We start from the raw sequence: 13,575 nt of genomic DNA, 5'->3' as shown, positions 1-13,575 counted from the left end.
AGAGAAAATGATAATATTGCGGTAAACCTCATACTTATTAACAAATATCTTCTTTTATCGTCAAGGGAATCAATGGCTGACGATGAAATGAAATAGAGTTGCCCGTTAAAAATGAAAGAAACTGATACCGTTGTGGCAAACTTCATACTTAAATAAAAAGATCTTATTTCTATGCCGAGAGAAACGCCAAATTGATGATTGAGTGAAATAACAGTCGCCTATTCAGAGTGATATAAAGTGATAACATTGCGGCAAAACTCATATTTAGTCAAAAATATCTTTTTTATGTCAAAGGAGCAAGTAAATGATGATAGAGAGAAATAAAGCCTATTACAAGCGAGTGAAAGTGCGGTAACATAAATTAGAGAAAGTCATTATATGTTAGCAAACCTCATTTTTATTAACCATTATCTTATATTTCTGTCAAGGTAATTAATATAGATGATGACACAGTGAATTATAGAGGCGTATTCGAAGGGGCAGAAAAAGATAACATTGGAGAAAACCTTATTATTTACTCGGTGATGAGGTAAAAACAAAATAAAACGTACAATGCGCACCGGGGAATTCATGAAACCCACTAGTCGGTGGCCGTACCGACACCTCTTTGCTGTCGGTACGGCTACCGACGATCTCCCGTCCTCTCGTCGGTGCCGCACCGACCGGGTTCGTACAGAATCGAACGACTTCTTACCGGGAGTCGGTGTGACGTCGCACCCGACGAATCGGTGCCGCACCGATCGGTTTGGAGTTACAGAATACGGCCCCAGATTGGAGTATCGTGAAAAATACCTCGGGTTGCTAAGGATGAAGCCACAAAATGCAGTCTGTCAACTTCAATGACACCTAGTAAACACTCCACTGAAAGAGAGAAGAAAAGATATTAACTCACTAACATTCTCACTGAAGGATTCAACTCGAAGGTTGGATTTAATACGTGAAGGTAGAGCTTACCCTGGACTAAGCCACAGAAGTGTCAGTCATTCGGGGCTGGGGGTTAGCTTCTTTCCCTGACCCAACTCGCATTGCGAGAATTTTACGTTAAGAACATCCGAACATAGAATAGAAATATAATTTGAAGCTAGAACTCTGATTCATTCTCGAGCCCATAAAAGACGCCCCACATTATTATCTAAGGGCTGAGCCACTGTCTGGTGTTGAAATCAAAGCTAAATATATTTCATATTAAATAATAAATCTTGTGGCACCGCTAAGGTGCCGATTAAACAGTAACTAAATTTGTTCGTAAATCCGCGAATTCTGAGCAACAAATCTTAAAATTTGAAATTGTTTCGTCATGGGCCCAATGACCAAAATTCAATGTTGCGGCGGTTGCGGCATTTCGCGGGCGTCAATTGTTTACGTTCTGTCATGGCCTCCTATAATACAGGCCGGAACATGGAATTTTGTCAACGCTGTGCCGGCGTGCCGGAGTCCTATCGTGTTTGTTTTAGGCAAGGGCGGGACTTGAAAAAGTACCGGTATTTTTGCGATGAGTATTAAAAAGCAATAATAGTACTCTCCCGGTAGTACCGGCGAAAAAATACCGGTACTTTCATAATTGATAAAATATGTTCATAAGTTGAGATTTAACGCTTGTCTTACACTAATTATCCGGTATTTCGGCAAATTAGCGTAACATACAGAAAGAATACACTGAAAAAATCATTAACTTGATTTCTTTACGAAAATTTATCGGAAAAATACATGGAGGTTATGCCCCGTTCACACTAATTCGTTCTTTTTACGCCGGTTATCCCCGACCATGGTTACAAAACGAGGTGTGAACGCAAGTTCCCGTTAACCGTGGTTGGGATTCTGACCACCGTTTTCCGACCATGGACTACCGAAGTAGAAAAAAAAATAGTACTCGGTACTACCGAATACCGGTATTTTTTGGCCATGCCTAGTTTGTTTGAGAGCATGGCGACTTATGCGTGAAGAGTATCCGTGTGAACAAAGAAGCATTTAATCTCTTGTTAAAAAGGCAGAACTGGACTTCTTTTGTGGATATCATATTGATTAAAGGTACGTACAATAGTTTTAAGATAATTTTTGGGAGCTGAAGGAGGAAAATCACGTTTATTACTTCAAAATTGTTGTGATCACATGCCGGCCGGCCATTAATGGAGGGGAATTGAGAGTGCAACAATACTGGTTTCAATGGGGAACAAGAATTATTTTTCTGTACTGTGTTTTGCCTTACGGTAGGTTAAATAGTTTAAAGATATTCTCAGTGAATTGTGAGTGGATATTCAGCAGTATTTCATCCAAAGCATTGCGTCTCTTGGCGGCCGGCCACGAAGGAATATTGAGATTACACAAATGAAACGAAGAGTATTTGTCGGGTATTTAAATGCTGCGTTGTTTTTTTTATAATGTTATTATTCTTGGGTTAACAGTGATTGCTATATTTGGTGTGCCTTGTGAATAACTATATGTAGTTGTGTTTATAATAACGTCGTATATTATTGAAGGAAGACTGGCTACTCATTAACTCTACTAATGTTTCTAGGTACTGAATTATTCATATTTTCCAAACTAATCATGAATGCACCACTTTTTTTCTGTGATCAGCGAAACTATTTTTATTCATGCAACTTTCCATTGTTTTCATTTTAGGTGCCCAAGCGTTGTTGTGTGCCATATTGCAGAAGCAACTACCTATCCACCAAGAACAAGGGGTATGTGACTGTGTTCCAGTTCACCAAAGATGAACGCAGTAGACAGAAGTGGCTGAAGAATATCCCTTGGAAGGATTGGAATCTTTCTTCAAGCGCAATAGTTTGCGTCAAGCATATGAGCGGGATATCCTACACCGTGTAACTTACATGAATAAGAACAGTGAAGTGAAGAGTTACGAGTTAGATCGCCTAAAGTTGTCCCCTGGTGCTACTCTCACAGTGTTTCAGGCCCTCTCCTCTTCTTAAAACTTCTTATTGTGATCAGTGAACCATGAAAATCTGTGAACATAAGTAGATGAGTTGTACTTCTAAGTAATGAAATCAGGAAATATTGTATGAATCAGTGGAACATGAAAAGACTGCTGATGAAAACCTGTGAACATAAGTAGATACGATGTAAATCTTGGATATGAGATCAACAAATATTATATGAATCAGTGGAACATGAAATAACATTGATGAAATGTCAATATTTGTTCTCGTATCGATAAGGGCACCTTAATTAATATTTATCCGCCTTACAATACTCTAGGTACTTATATTGAAAATCCAAGGGTACTGAAAGATATCATATCCATACGTGGTATTTTTGAACTAATCCATCTTTCTCTTGCAGGTAAAACTCCTTCTTGTGATCAGTGAAGCATGAAAATCTGTGGAAATAATTAAAGATGAAGTATTTCTTGGAGATGAAATGAACGAATATTGTATGAATTAGTGGAACATGAAAGAACTACCAAGGAAATGATATAAGTTCTCATATTGAAAAGACTTAGTAAATTGACGTCTAGCCGGCCCTCCAATGCAGTAGGTATATTGGAAAATCCATGAGTGCTGAGTGAAATTGTGTACATATATGTGGTATTTAGAACAATATAACAATTTTCTCTGCAGCTAAAACTTTTGAGTGAACCTTGAAAATTTGGTCATATAATCAATTATGAAGAACCTGTTGTGGCTACCATTATCGAGATTAATTCAATAATTTCCTCTCCTTTGTAAAATTTGATTTTTTTAAAATCAGTATTGAGTTAAATGTTAGTATAATGTTATTTGTTGAGACATTTCTCCAATTCGGAAGTCATTATTACCTATTTCATTATACTGATCTTGGTGTTTAAAAGTATAAGATTGAATATATATTTATCTTCCGTATGGCTTCATATTTTTTAGACGTTGTCCAATTTATAGAATGTTAAGACTAGTTTTTGTAATATCACATAAAATTTTCTAATTAGCGCTTACATTTGTACTGATCATGTTTTTTTTCCATCAGATAATGTGGTGCCTGTGAAACTGTTAGCTGTTGCTGGTGACGGTTCATCGGTGAACTTCAAATGGCAAGATCTATGGAGGTTGTTTCCGGCTGAAATTGAAATTAAGAACCTGTGGCAGCTTTTATTTATTCCACGTTCTGGAGTAATATTTATGCTTTGATGGCCATGTCTTGTGACATTGTGAGGTTGTTTGATATGTTGTTTGACCTCTTCAATATGAAATGTTTACCGGAAAATGTACATATCCGATTTTTATTTTAAATAAATGCTGTGAAACTTCATAATTTTTTTTCTCTCCTGAAATATCGCTTCGAAAGGTGTTAGAAAATAACGCATTGCATTTTAGCATGTTAATTTTTTAGGTTATTCAAAGAGATTCAGGGAGGTGAAATGATTTTTATTTTAAAGCCGCTCTTTATTTCTAAGTCAATAAATTTTATAGGGTTCTCTTCTATATAAACAACCAATGGGTTAAGTAGTAAACTAAACGGTATTTCCTTCTTGGTCTGAACTTCTGGGTCGTCGATCGCAGTACTTATATAATATATTTCCGTGCATATAATCTCTCGTATCCCTTGCCTTGTTATTAGTTCTCACGATTACTTTTAATAAATAGCTGTTATAATACGAAATATAACCACTCGAATAACTCAACCCTACCGTAGTTTTTAGCTTAACTTTAGGGAAGGTGAACGGAGGTCCGTCCGTATTAACATCTCACAACGTCAACAGCTGTGAGGCCGATCCACCGGACCCCAGGCGATATGCAGAGTAGGACCCCTGACGTCACGTAAAGCGCTGTCGCCAAATTGCATGTTCCGGCCTGTTCAAAGGTGGCCATGGTTCTGCACGTAAACCACGTTCCGCTGATAATGTGGACCCCACTCCACATGGCCAGTGCTGCCAACACATCACTATTAAACAGATCGCTACCTAACTTCGAGCACATCCGGGCCACTGCTGGGCAGATGTGAAAAATAACATAGGAAATTTTTTAAACGTACTGTAACCATCATTGGTAACTTTGAAATGGAAACCATGAATTCATTTTACTTAGAGGGTAACTGCATAATCATTTCATGGGTGAATCCTTAATATGTATTTCTCTTTGATTTGGTCTAACATATTCACATTTTAAATTTGGAAATAAATTCGTCGGTTACCTTTTCATTAAATTATTAATCAATGAGCATTCACGAGCTGTAGGAGTTTTGCTAACAAAAAAAGTCATAAATTGGCGTACTGAGATTATTGATATTTTAGGAACCAATAATTGGTATGGTGGTCGAATCAATGTGCAATATGAGTGGATTACAACTGAAGGCTGAGGTCTCTCCAATAAAACCAAAATATCTCTGTGAATGAATACCACTTAAATTCTGTACGCATAACACACAATTTCGTTTTTGGGACGTCCAGCTATCGGCAATTCGAAAACAATGTAAGCATGTGATTCTCTAGATATTTTAAATGCTAGAACATTTTAGTGCCAGCCCTTATAAATTTTCGCTGGGTCGGGAAAGTATTCTCATTTTTTAAATCTTGACGACGCGACGAAATGCGTGCGTTCGTGCGACACGATCATGCCTTCGAATGCCATCTATCGCACGATCGGTGTTTGGCGAAGTGACTTTACGTCATTTACACAGTGATACGAAATAACGTATTTAATTCACTTTAACTCGACGCATATCAATTTTAAAGGGCATGTTGCAACTGCAATTTATAGCCAAGGCTGATTTTTGGCGCTTATCACACGAAAAGTTTAAAATAGATTCGACAAAGACCTTAGTCTAAGAAATACGTACGCAGGGAAAATTCGACTTTGAATTAAATATTTTACAATACCAAAAAGAAATATTTTAAAATAGCCCACGAAACTGAGCACGAGCTTTTGATAATTTAGATTTATCCTTTGCGCAACGAGACATACAAGGACCGGAAATCCGTAATCCGCTAGATTAAGTAGCCATTTAAGCATGTTTTAACTTTAGCACATATAATTAGGACAGATACCTATCGAGGGCATGGTGTAAGTATTCCGCGGCACAGTGATTTAAACGTAATGAAGAAACAACCGAAAACTTTTCGGGACTTGAAAATACAAAAATCGGACTTCAGGAGTCCCTAACTGACTCTCCCCCCACAGTCAAGTCCTAATAACGCCACCGCCACGATCAATCACTAATGGATACAAACTTTTGACAAAGTCATTATGGAGAAATAAAAGTATTATGGGGACACCACATTTAATTTCACCTTTTGGAAACCGTATCCACGGGGAATTGAAAATTTATATCATAAGTAATTAATTAACAAATATTTCAAGCATCCTATAGAAATAACATCCTGGAGAAATGCTTAAAAATTCAATATACTAGAATAGACACTTAAAATTTATGCAAAACACAATCACCGAGTTATTGCATAACTTCAATGACAACATTTAAATGAACGCCAAAAGCACCTCAACTCTAAATTCGACGACACGCCACGAGAATAAGAATACTCTGTGAATAGCAACAGTACGGTTCTTCCTTTTCAAAGGTTACTCATCAGCGCACGTTTCCATTTGTATTCCAAGAAGGGAGTTAGAATTTCCTGAATTTTTTCTATTCCCTCATCACCATTACCTTATATTGATTACCTGTTACACTGATTATCATTCACTTATAATCATCTTCAGCATTAAAATCGCAGGCACATTTTTCTACTCGGTGGGAGAAATAGTTTTCTTCCATAGAACGATTTTTCGAAGATATTATTACATGATGAAATCTATATATTTCAAAAGAATTTTCAGTACTTTTGCCATGCTTTGGGTCCTAATTGCTACTGTACACAACAGGCGGAAATATATTTTCATCAAAACATATACTATTGTTTCCCTCCCAAATGATGTTGTACCCTATTAGATTTTTTTGAAGTGCACATTGTTAAATGGTTACCGAAGAGTATAATTTGCACTTGCTATCCATCTGGAATGAAACATTTTTAACGGGTATCTTAATGCTACGGTCTAGGTAAATTTTCTCACTAAAAAGGCATGCAATATACCATGAAAACATTTTACTCACTTTCCTAGTCCTCTGCACTAACAAAAAATCCCAGGAAAACTTTTAAGAATAAAATTGTAGACATAATTTCACATTCATTGAAACAAAAAGCAGTTGGGACCGAGTAGGCTTAGATTGAACGATAGCCAAAGAGAAAAATGTTTTTACGCAAGATTGCGATCGAGTAGACACAAAAACATATGAAGTTGCCTTACTAATGCTAAATCCTTCATATTAAACCAGAATGGCCGAAAATAATTGGCACAGCCTCACTCTATTTCTCTACGTTTACTATCCGGGTACCTTCAAAGGAGACTATGGGACTTAATTATCAAAGTATGGACAAAAATGAAACCACATTCTTCCACGAGATCCACTGCGATTCTCCACTGATTTTTTTACATTTGACTTTGGTTAAAATTTTGGCAGGAGCCCTATATGCCTGCGCTTACCTATTATGATTGCATTGATGTCAGTTTCCATCTGACAGAGCCCACGACTCATACTTCTCCCAAATTTCTTTTTACCGCATCGGCCTCGGCATCCACTATTTGTGGAAATGGTTCATTAGCAAATCCGCCTTTTCCGTCAGTGGATTGGAGGAACAGAATAATGCGCACTATTGCAACAGGTGCAGCCAGAGTAAAATAAAGCACTCCAGGAAACACACTGTTGCAATTGACAGCAGCGCTATTTTAAAACTAATTCCAAAGTCGAAACTGCTAATATGTTCCACGCGAGTACATGATTCCCAGACTAAGTCCGACTAAATAGTAGCGGTTAAAGGCACACTTGCGTCGCTAATGTAATTATGCGGTTTTTCAGGAATTTTCCAAGACTTGGCCATCTTGGCCATTTAGGGCATCTTTAATCGAATGGCACCGCTCTCATGGATAGAAAAATAACGTGAAGACAAGCATACTTGGTCACAATGCCGTGCGTACGCGTAGAATGTGACCCACGAAATGTGATAAAAGAGCAGATAATTCCGTAAAATCAGGTTTTAATTTATACTCCCCTGCCTACTGTAAAAGCATTATCCTTTATACTTTTGGACTAATAATTTAACACCACTTCATAAACTGGGCATGGATCCTTCCCTAAGGGGCCGATAACCATCGTCTACGCCTAAGCAATTTAGATTTACGCCTAAGCAATTTACCTCCCTCGCAATACCAATGAACCTCTCGAACTCAATAAATAATAAAACTATCGAAACTCACCACGGTTCTCTACGAATTATTTTTACAAGCATACAATATCGAGAACGTTGGTATTCCCTCGTCAACATTGGAGTTAACTTTAAGAATGAAAGATTTTGAAGCTTTCTTACGCAGATTATTTACTGATATGGCATACCTGAGTACTTTATAAATTAAGTTCAGTAGAAAAATGTCAATGTAACCGTAGATACTGTTTCCAAATTGAAAAATAAGAATAATTCAAAGTATTGCCAGTGGTATCCAGGTTTCTTATCGTTAACATTTTTTTTACATTTGCCTAATTAAGTATCCTAGTGCCTCAAATTTCATTAATTTTATTCAGAACTGACCGCACATTAAAACTGAAACGCTTTTAACTAAATATCCGCATCCCTAGACGCTTGTTTCTTATTTGCGAATGAATTTCCGCACAATTTCATACGAGAGGGCAGTGGCTCATGATATATTCGGTTCCGATTTTTAAAATCAAATCTGACATCTATTTCTCAGCCCGTAACTTTCCCGCATTTAGGACGAAATAAGGCCCACACGTCCCAACATATCCCTCCCTCGACACCCCCCCCAATAAAATAAATGGGAAAAGCAAGGTGGAACTCCAATCCAAAGGAAGCCATTCCTTGACTGTAAGAGATACGGAGCACATAGCGAAGTTTAATGGAGGCACGCAAAATTGGTGAGGTCACCTACATAATCCAACATTTCAACAAGTCTCTTTCTTAAGACTCCTTCGTTATACGGTGGCTTGTTTCTGGTTCTTCCTTGGCAAGTTACTCTTCCATTCTCTGACGGTAAAAACAAACTAGTAGCCAAACATGTGCGCATTGCAAGCATTGAATGAATGAATTCCCTCCAGCATCCACATGAAGGGCCACTGAACCTCCTCGCCTCCAAGCCCACCTCAACCACTCACTCATCACACACTTTCTCTCGCGCACACCAACAAAAAAAATACGTGGACCGATATATTCTATTCCACTTTTGAAGCTAATTCTGATTACATCCAGTGCATTCGCCGAGCAGATTTCCAAGTGGCGGGGGAGGCAATGCTAAGAAGTTGAAATTTGAGAAATGCTAACGGTACAGAGATATAGCATGACTTATTGAAAGACTACAACTCAGGCGCCACCCCATAAGGGCAAGAGTTATATGATGATTGAATACTCACAGTTCCATTATGAGGTAAACCTTGTGCTTGTCTTCGAAAGTCTCCAACAGTTGGACAATATTTGGATGCTTCAACCTGAAAAGTGATGACACTCCCTTAGAACGAGTTTTAAAAGGGGATAAAACACAAAATAGAGTATTAACCATAAAGGATGCAGTAGTACCTCACTAATATTCTACAATGCATAAGCTCTATCGGTTTCAAACGCAATCACGTCACCACAAAGATTGAAAACGCAGTGACGCAGAGGGTTTGAAAGCGGTAGATAGAATTGCAAAGTTTTAGGACATGAAACCGTTCAAGACATGAATAACACGTAGGTGCACCCCGACACATGCTAAACAAAATTTGGCGAACAGTGTTAAATAAAGACATATATTTCACTACATAAAAACATTTCACCTTTGAAAAGAACTTTATTGGGGATATCCCAAGCTTCCTCTCAACTACTGTAATAATTTATTTTGGTGATCATTTTCGACCGACCCTCTAAGAAAAAATAATAATACAATGACGAAGGAGAAAGAATTTCTAGAATTTATTTATAAGTGCAACTTCAAAGTTATGACGTCATCATATCACGCTATATATCTCTCCAAAAAGCCTAATACTTCTAGATGGCTGAAAGGCAGTCGTACGCTCAGGAGTAAGTACTTGGTTATTTATTAGCGGAAGTGAAAAAAATGGAAAAGAGATTTTGAGCCTCAAATTAGTAAAGTAGCATTTTGAATAGTATGTAAATGCTTTAAATATTTAAATTATCTAGTCGCACGAGCAGCCTGTTTCAAAAATTACGAATTTATATTTTTAACTATAAATTTAGAGAGTACTTTTATATTATTAATATTATTTAATTAGCTCTCAAAAATTTTGGTATGAAAATGACAGGTTTCAAGAGTAACACGGACTACAATTAATGTGAAAGGCCATTGAGCCATTTGTAAGTAAAGCTGAGAATCCACGCATTTTTTCCGGTCTGAACATACGTACATTAGCAAGAAAATACCTTCAATAAAACTAATATTTAGCATTTTTTATCATGATTAGGGCTTGCTTTTAAATTGACAGGATACCCTTATTTTCTCAATAAAATTAAAAAAAAGTATAATTATCTTTTAAGGGCTATCGGCATATTAAAAAATTCCTAGGACGGGTTTGATATTATCACGGACCAGTTCGTAGGCTTTCTAACGACAAACATATTTTAAACCCAGAACCCAGCCATAACGATTACCGGAGCGTAATCTACTTTGCCTTGAAACGCCCTCTATAACGGCAAATGGGAAAGCCAATCACCGTGGGGATTTTTTTCTTCTCTCCCTGCATCACTTCTTTGCTTTCTCTTCGATAGTCTCATCGCTGACTTCGGCTCAAATGTTTATCGTCATTGCGCAAAAAGAGGAGAAGTAGGAGGGAGTTAAAAGGAAGGTGGGACAGATATAAACAAGGAATTGTAGTTTTCATTATTACAATCGCTTCAACTCCTTAGAATGAACATAGGTTTCAAAACTAACAGCGCAAAAAAAGCTCAAAACTTGCAATTTTTAGAAAAATAATCCTCGCATATGAAAGTGCCAATGAGTCATAATTATCTAGTCATATGTAACAATGGGATCCAAACAAATGAGAAGGCAAACGCCGAACATATCCCGTCATGCATTCCTCCTTTTTCAAAAAAAAAATTCTTTGAAATTAAATTAAAGTGTGTACAAAATTCGATAAGATGATATCATTGGACGAATAATAAAACTTGGTGGAGTAATACGACGACGTTTATCCGCACCTACGCATAATTCTCGTGAGAAGGTAGTTGTTTTTGATAGAATCAAAACAATGAGTCCTATAAGAATGGAACTGAAACTCTAGAGACTTAATAGCAAAGGTAGAAGATAGCTTTGACTTAAATTGGCTTCCCATTCCCAAGAGCCACTTGTATTTTGCAATTATAGGACATCCAAGTCACGCATGTCCCCGACTCATCAAAATATTGGGATTGTTCAACTAAAACGCTAAAACCCCTATCAATCTTCGTTTTTAACAAGTTATCTGCACGTAGATCAAAAACAACAAACCATGGCAAAAATTACGTGAAGAGTCGACCATGCTAGAACGCCCTGCATAAATTCCTCGTAACTTTTTCCAATGACTTCCCTACACTATTGTGCAGGCATATTCCCACCATATTCTATACTTGGCCTCTGTAAAATATTGAAACACAAAGAGCTTCTACAGAAGCCCTTACAGATCATCTTCATGTTCGACGGAATTCCTAAGGAGTATCTGACAAGTAATGTCTGATGCAGCAAACAGGACCAGGTGAACATCTCTCGGGTTTCACACCGGGTGAGGTTTTCCGTGCAACGTTTCGACGAACGACAACCTCATCGTCTTCAGGGATCCAGTTTTCCAAATACCATTCCGTTCACGATTGCCATTTTATGACGAGGAAAACGTCACCCAAAGGGCATGGCCGAATAAGAGGGTGAAAAGTCCCCCCTCCGGAATATTTCCCGTACTTGGGGTATGCGATTTGGGATCAAATAGGACAAACCTCCCCACATTTCCAGCCCGCTAGAGGCCCACCAGGGCCGGCTAGATCGAAAATACGATATTCACTCTTTTTTTAATATCTCGGTCAAGAAGGCATTTTTTTAATGCGGTTTGCGGAATTTGAAACCTTATTTAATGGAGCAGATTTTCAATTGTTTTCAAGAACTTTGAGCGGGACAAGAAGATATGGCGTTGTTTTGAAAGTTTCTAATGCATGTTTTTATAAAATATGTTTGAGAGGGCCAAAAAGAAAAAAAGTTTTCTGGAGGTGCTTTTTAATACCTTTCGGCTGGCGTATTGAAAAAATAATTTTTAGGCGGTGGAACATCGCGAAAAAATGCGATTAAAAATATGCGATTTTGGGCCATTTGGCTCTATACTCTGGCCTTCCATAACACCCCTTTTTATTTGTTATAGTATTCTACCGATTATGGCGCCCACCACAGAAAATAAATTGTATGTATATTGGTGCCGAAAGTGAAGATACAGTTACTTTATAGCCGTATGATTCAATTCATGGAATTCATTCATCAAATACACAGATATTTCAAAACAAAACAGTATAGCATTAAAACAAGAACTTTCTTCAAGGGGCACTCATGATAATGTTAAAGTTAATAATCGTTCAAATAATATCTCAAACTTGCAAGGCATTAATTTCTACATTGCTCAATCTCAATAGCGCGAGTAAAACTGTACATTTAGTCATACTATAGAGCGTTCCACATTTAGTTGACAGTGTGGGCGAGAATCGTTTTCCATGTTAATCTCCATAAGGCCAGGAGCGCGGTGTTGTCAATAACAGCACGAAAATTAATGTTGCGTTATGCACTTATTAAAAATTGCATTCTAATGTAGAAAGAGATGCTGCATTCATTGGTGCCAATAGTTTTTCGATAAAAATTATAACAAAAGATTTTTAAAAAATTCCTTAAATTTCCGTCAAAAACGTGTATTTTTTTACTTTATCTTCTTCTCGCAATATCTGCCAGACCGTTGTCTGTATTGAATTGAATCTTCTGCACAAAATTCTTCACACTATTTTCTCTTTGAAGGTCTTCATCAATTGTACAAATATTGAGTTAAAATGTTGTTATGCCGACGTAACACCATTTAGGACAAGAATATTTTGATTTTTGCAAGGTAAAAGTAGTCGCTTACTAACTTACGTTTCTTACGTCCTAGGTCCCTATATACTGCGTATCAAATGTGAAGAAAACTACAAAGTTATTTTTGGTGAAAAAATCATTAACTTACATCAATTCTGAAGCGAGTTACAAGGTTTTGATCTTAAGAAAAAACAGAGAATACTCATACGTCGTAACAGCAGTGTTTTTATCTGAATACATTGATACACGAAAGTAAGCAAGCGGCTTGGAAATAAGACGCTTTCATCTTGGTGTTTCGGTCCCATCGCGGAAACCAAGAAAGAGAATATCTCATAATCTGTGCGAAACACTACCCCCATCCAGTGCACGCCTTTTACAAAAGGGGGCTTGGGTTTTTTCTGAGTTCCTTTCATAGGGTGCCATAAAACCTACATCAGAATCGACCCTAGCCGAAGGGGCCGTGGGAAGAATTTACGAAGGCGTTCAGTTTGTCATTGCATTTTTTTGGAGT

The 13,575-nt window shown here is 37.4% G+C and overlaps 1 protein-coding gene across 1 annotated transcript in view; it reads right to left on the bottom strand.

Annotated features, from left to right (window-relative positions):
- LOC124171854 (calcium/calmodulin-dependent protein kinase type 1-like) overlaps nt 1-13,575 on the bottom strand; it is a gene marked incomplete in the record, with an annotated part of 212,293 nt that overhangs the window by 93,515 nt on the left and 105,203 nt on the right. Inside the window, 1 exon segment of the mRNA XM_046551212.1 lies at nt 9,406-9,480. Coding sequence (XP_046407168.1) covers nt 9,406-9,480 — 75 coding nt within the window.

This window comes from Ischnura elegans, chromosome X (assembly GCF_921293095.1).
Source record: "Ischnura elegans chromosome X, ioIscEleg1.1, whole genome shotgun sequence".
Lineage (NCBI taxonomy): Eukaryota > Metazoa > Arthropoda > Insecta > Odonata > Coenagrionidae > Ischnura > Ischnura elegans.
This window is presented reverse-complemented; position numbering and strand designations above follow the sequence as displayed.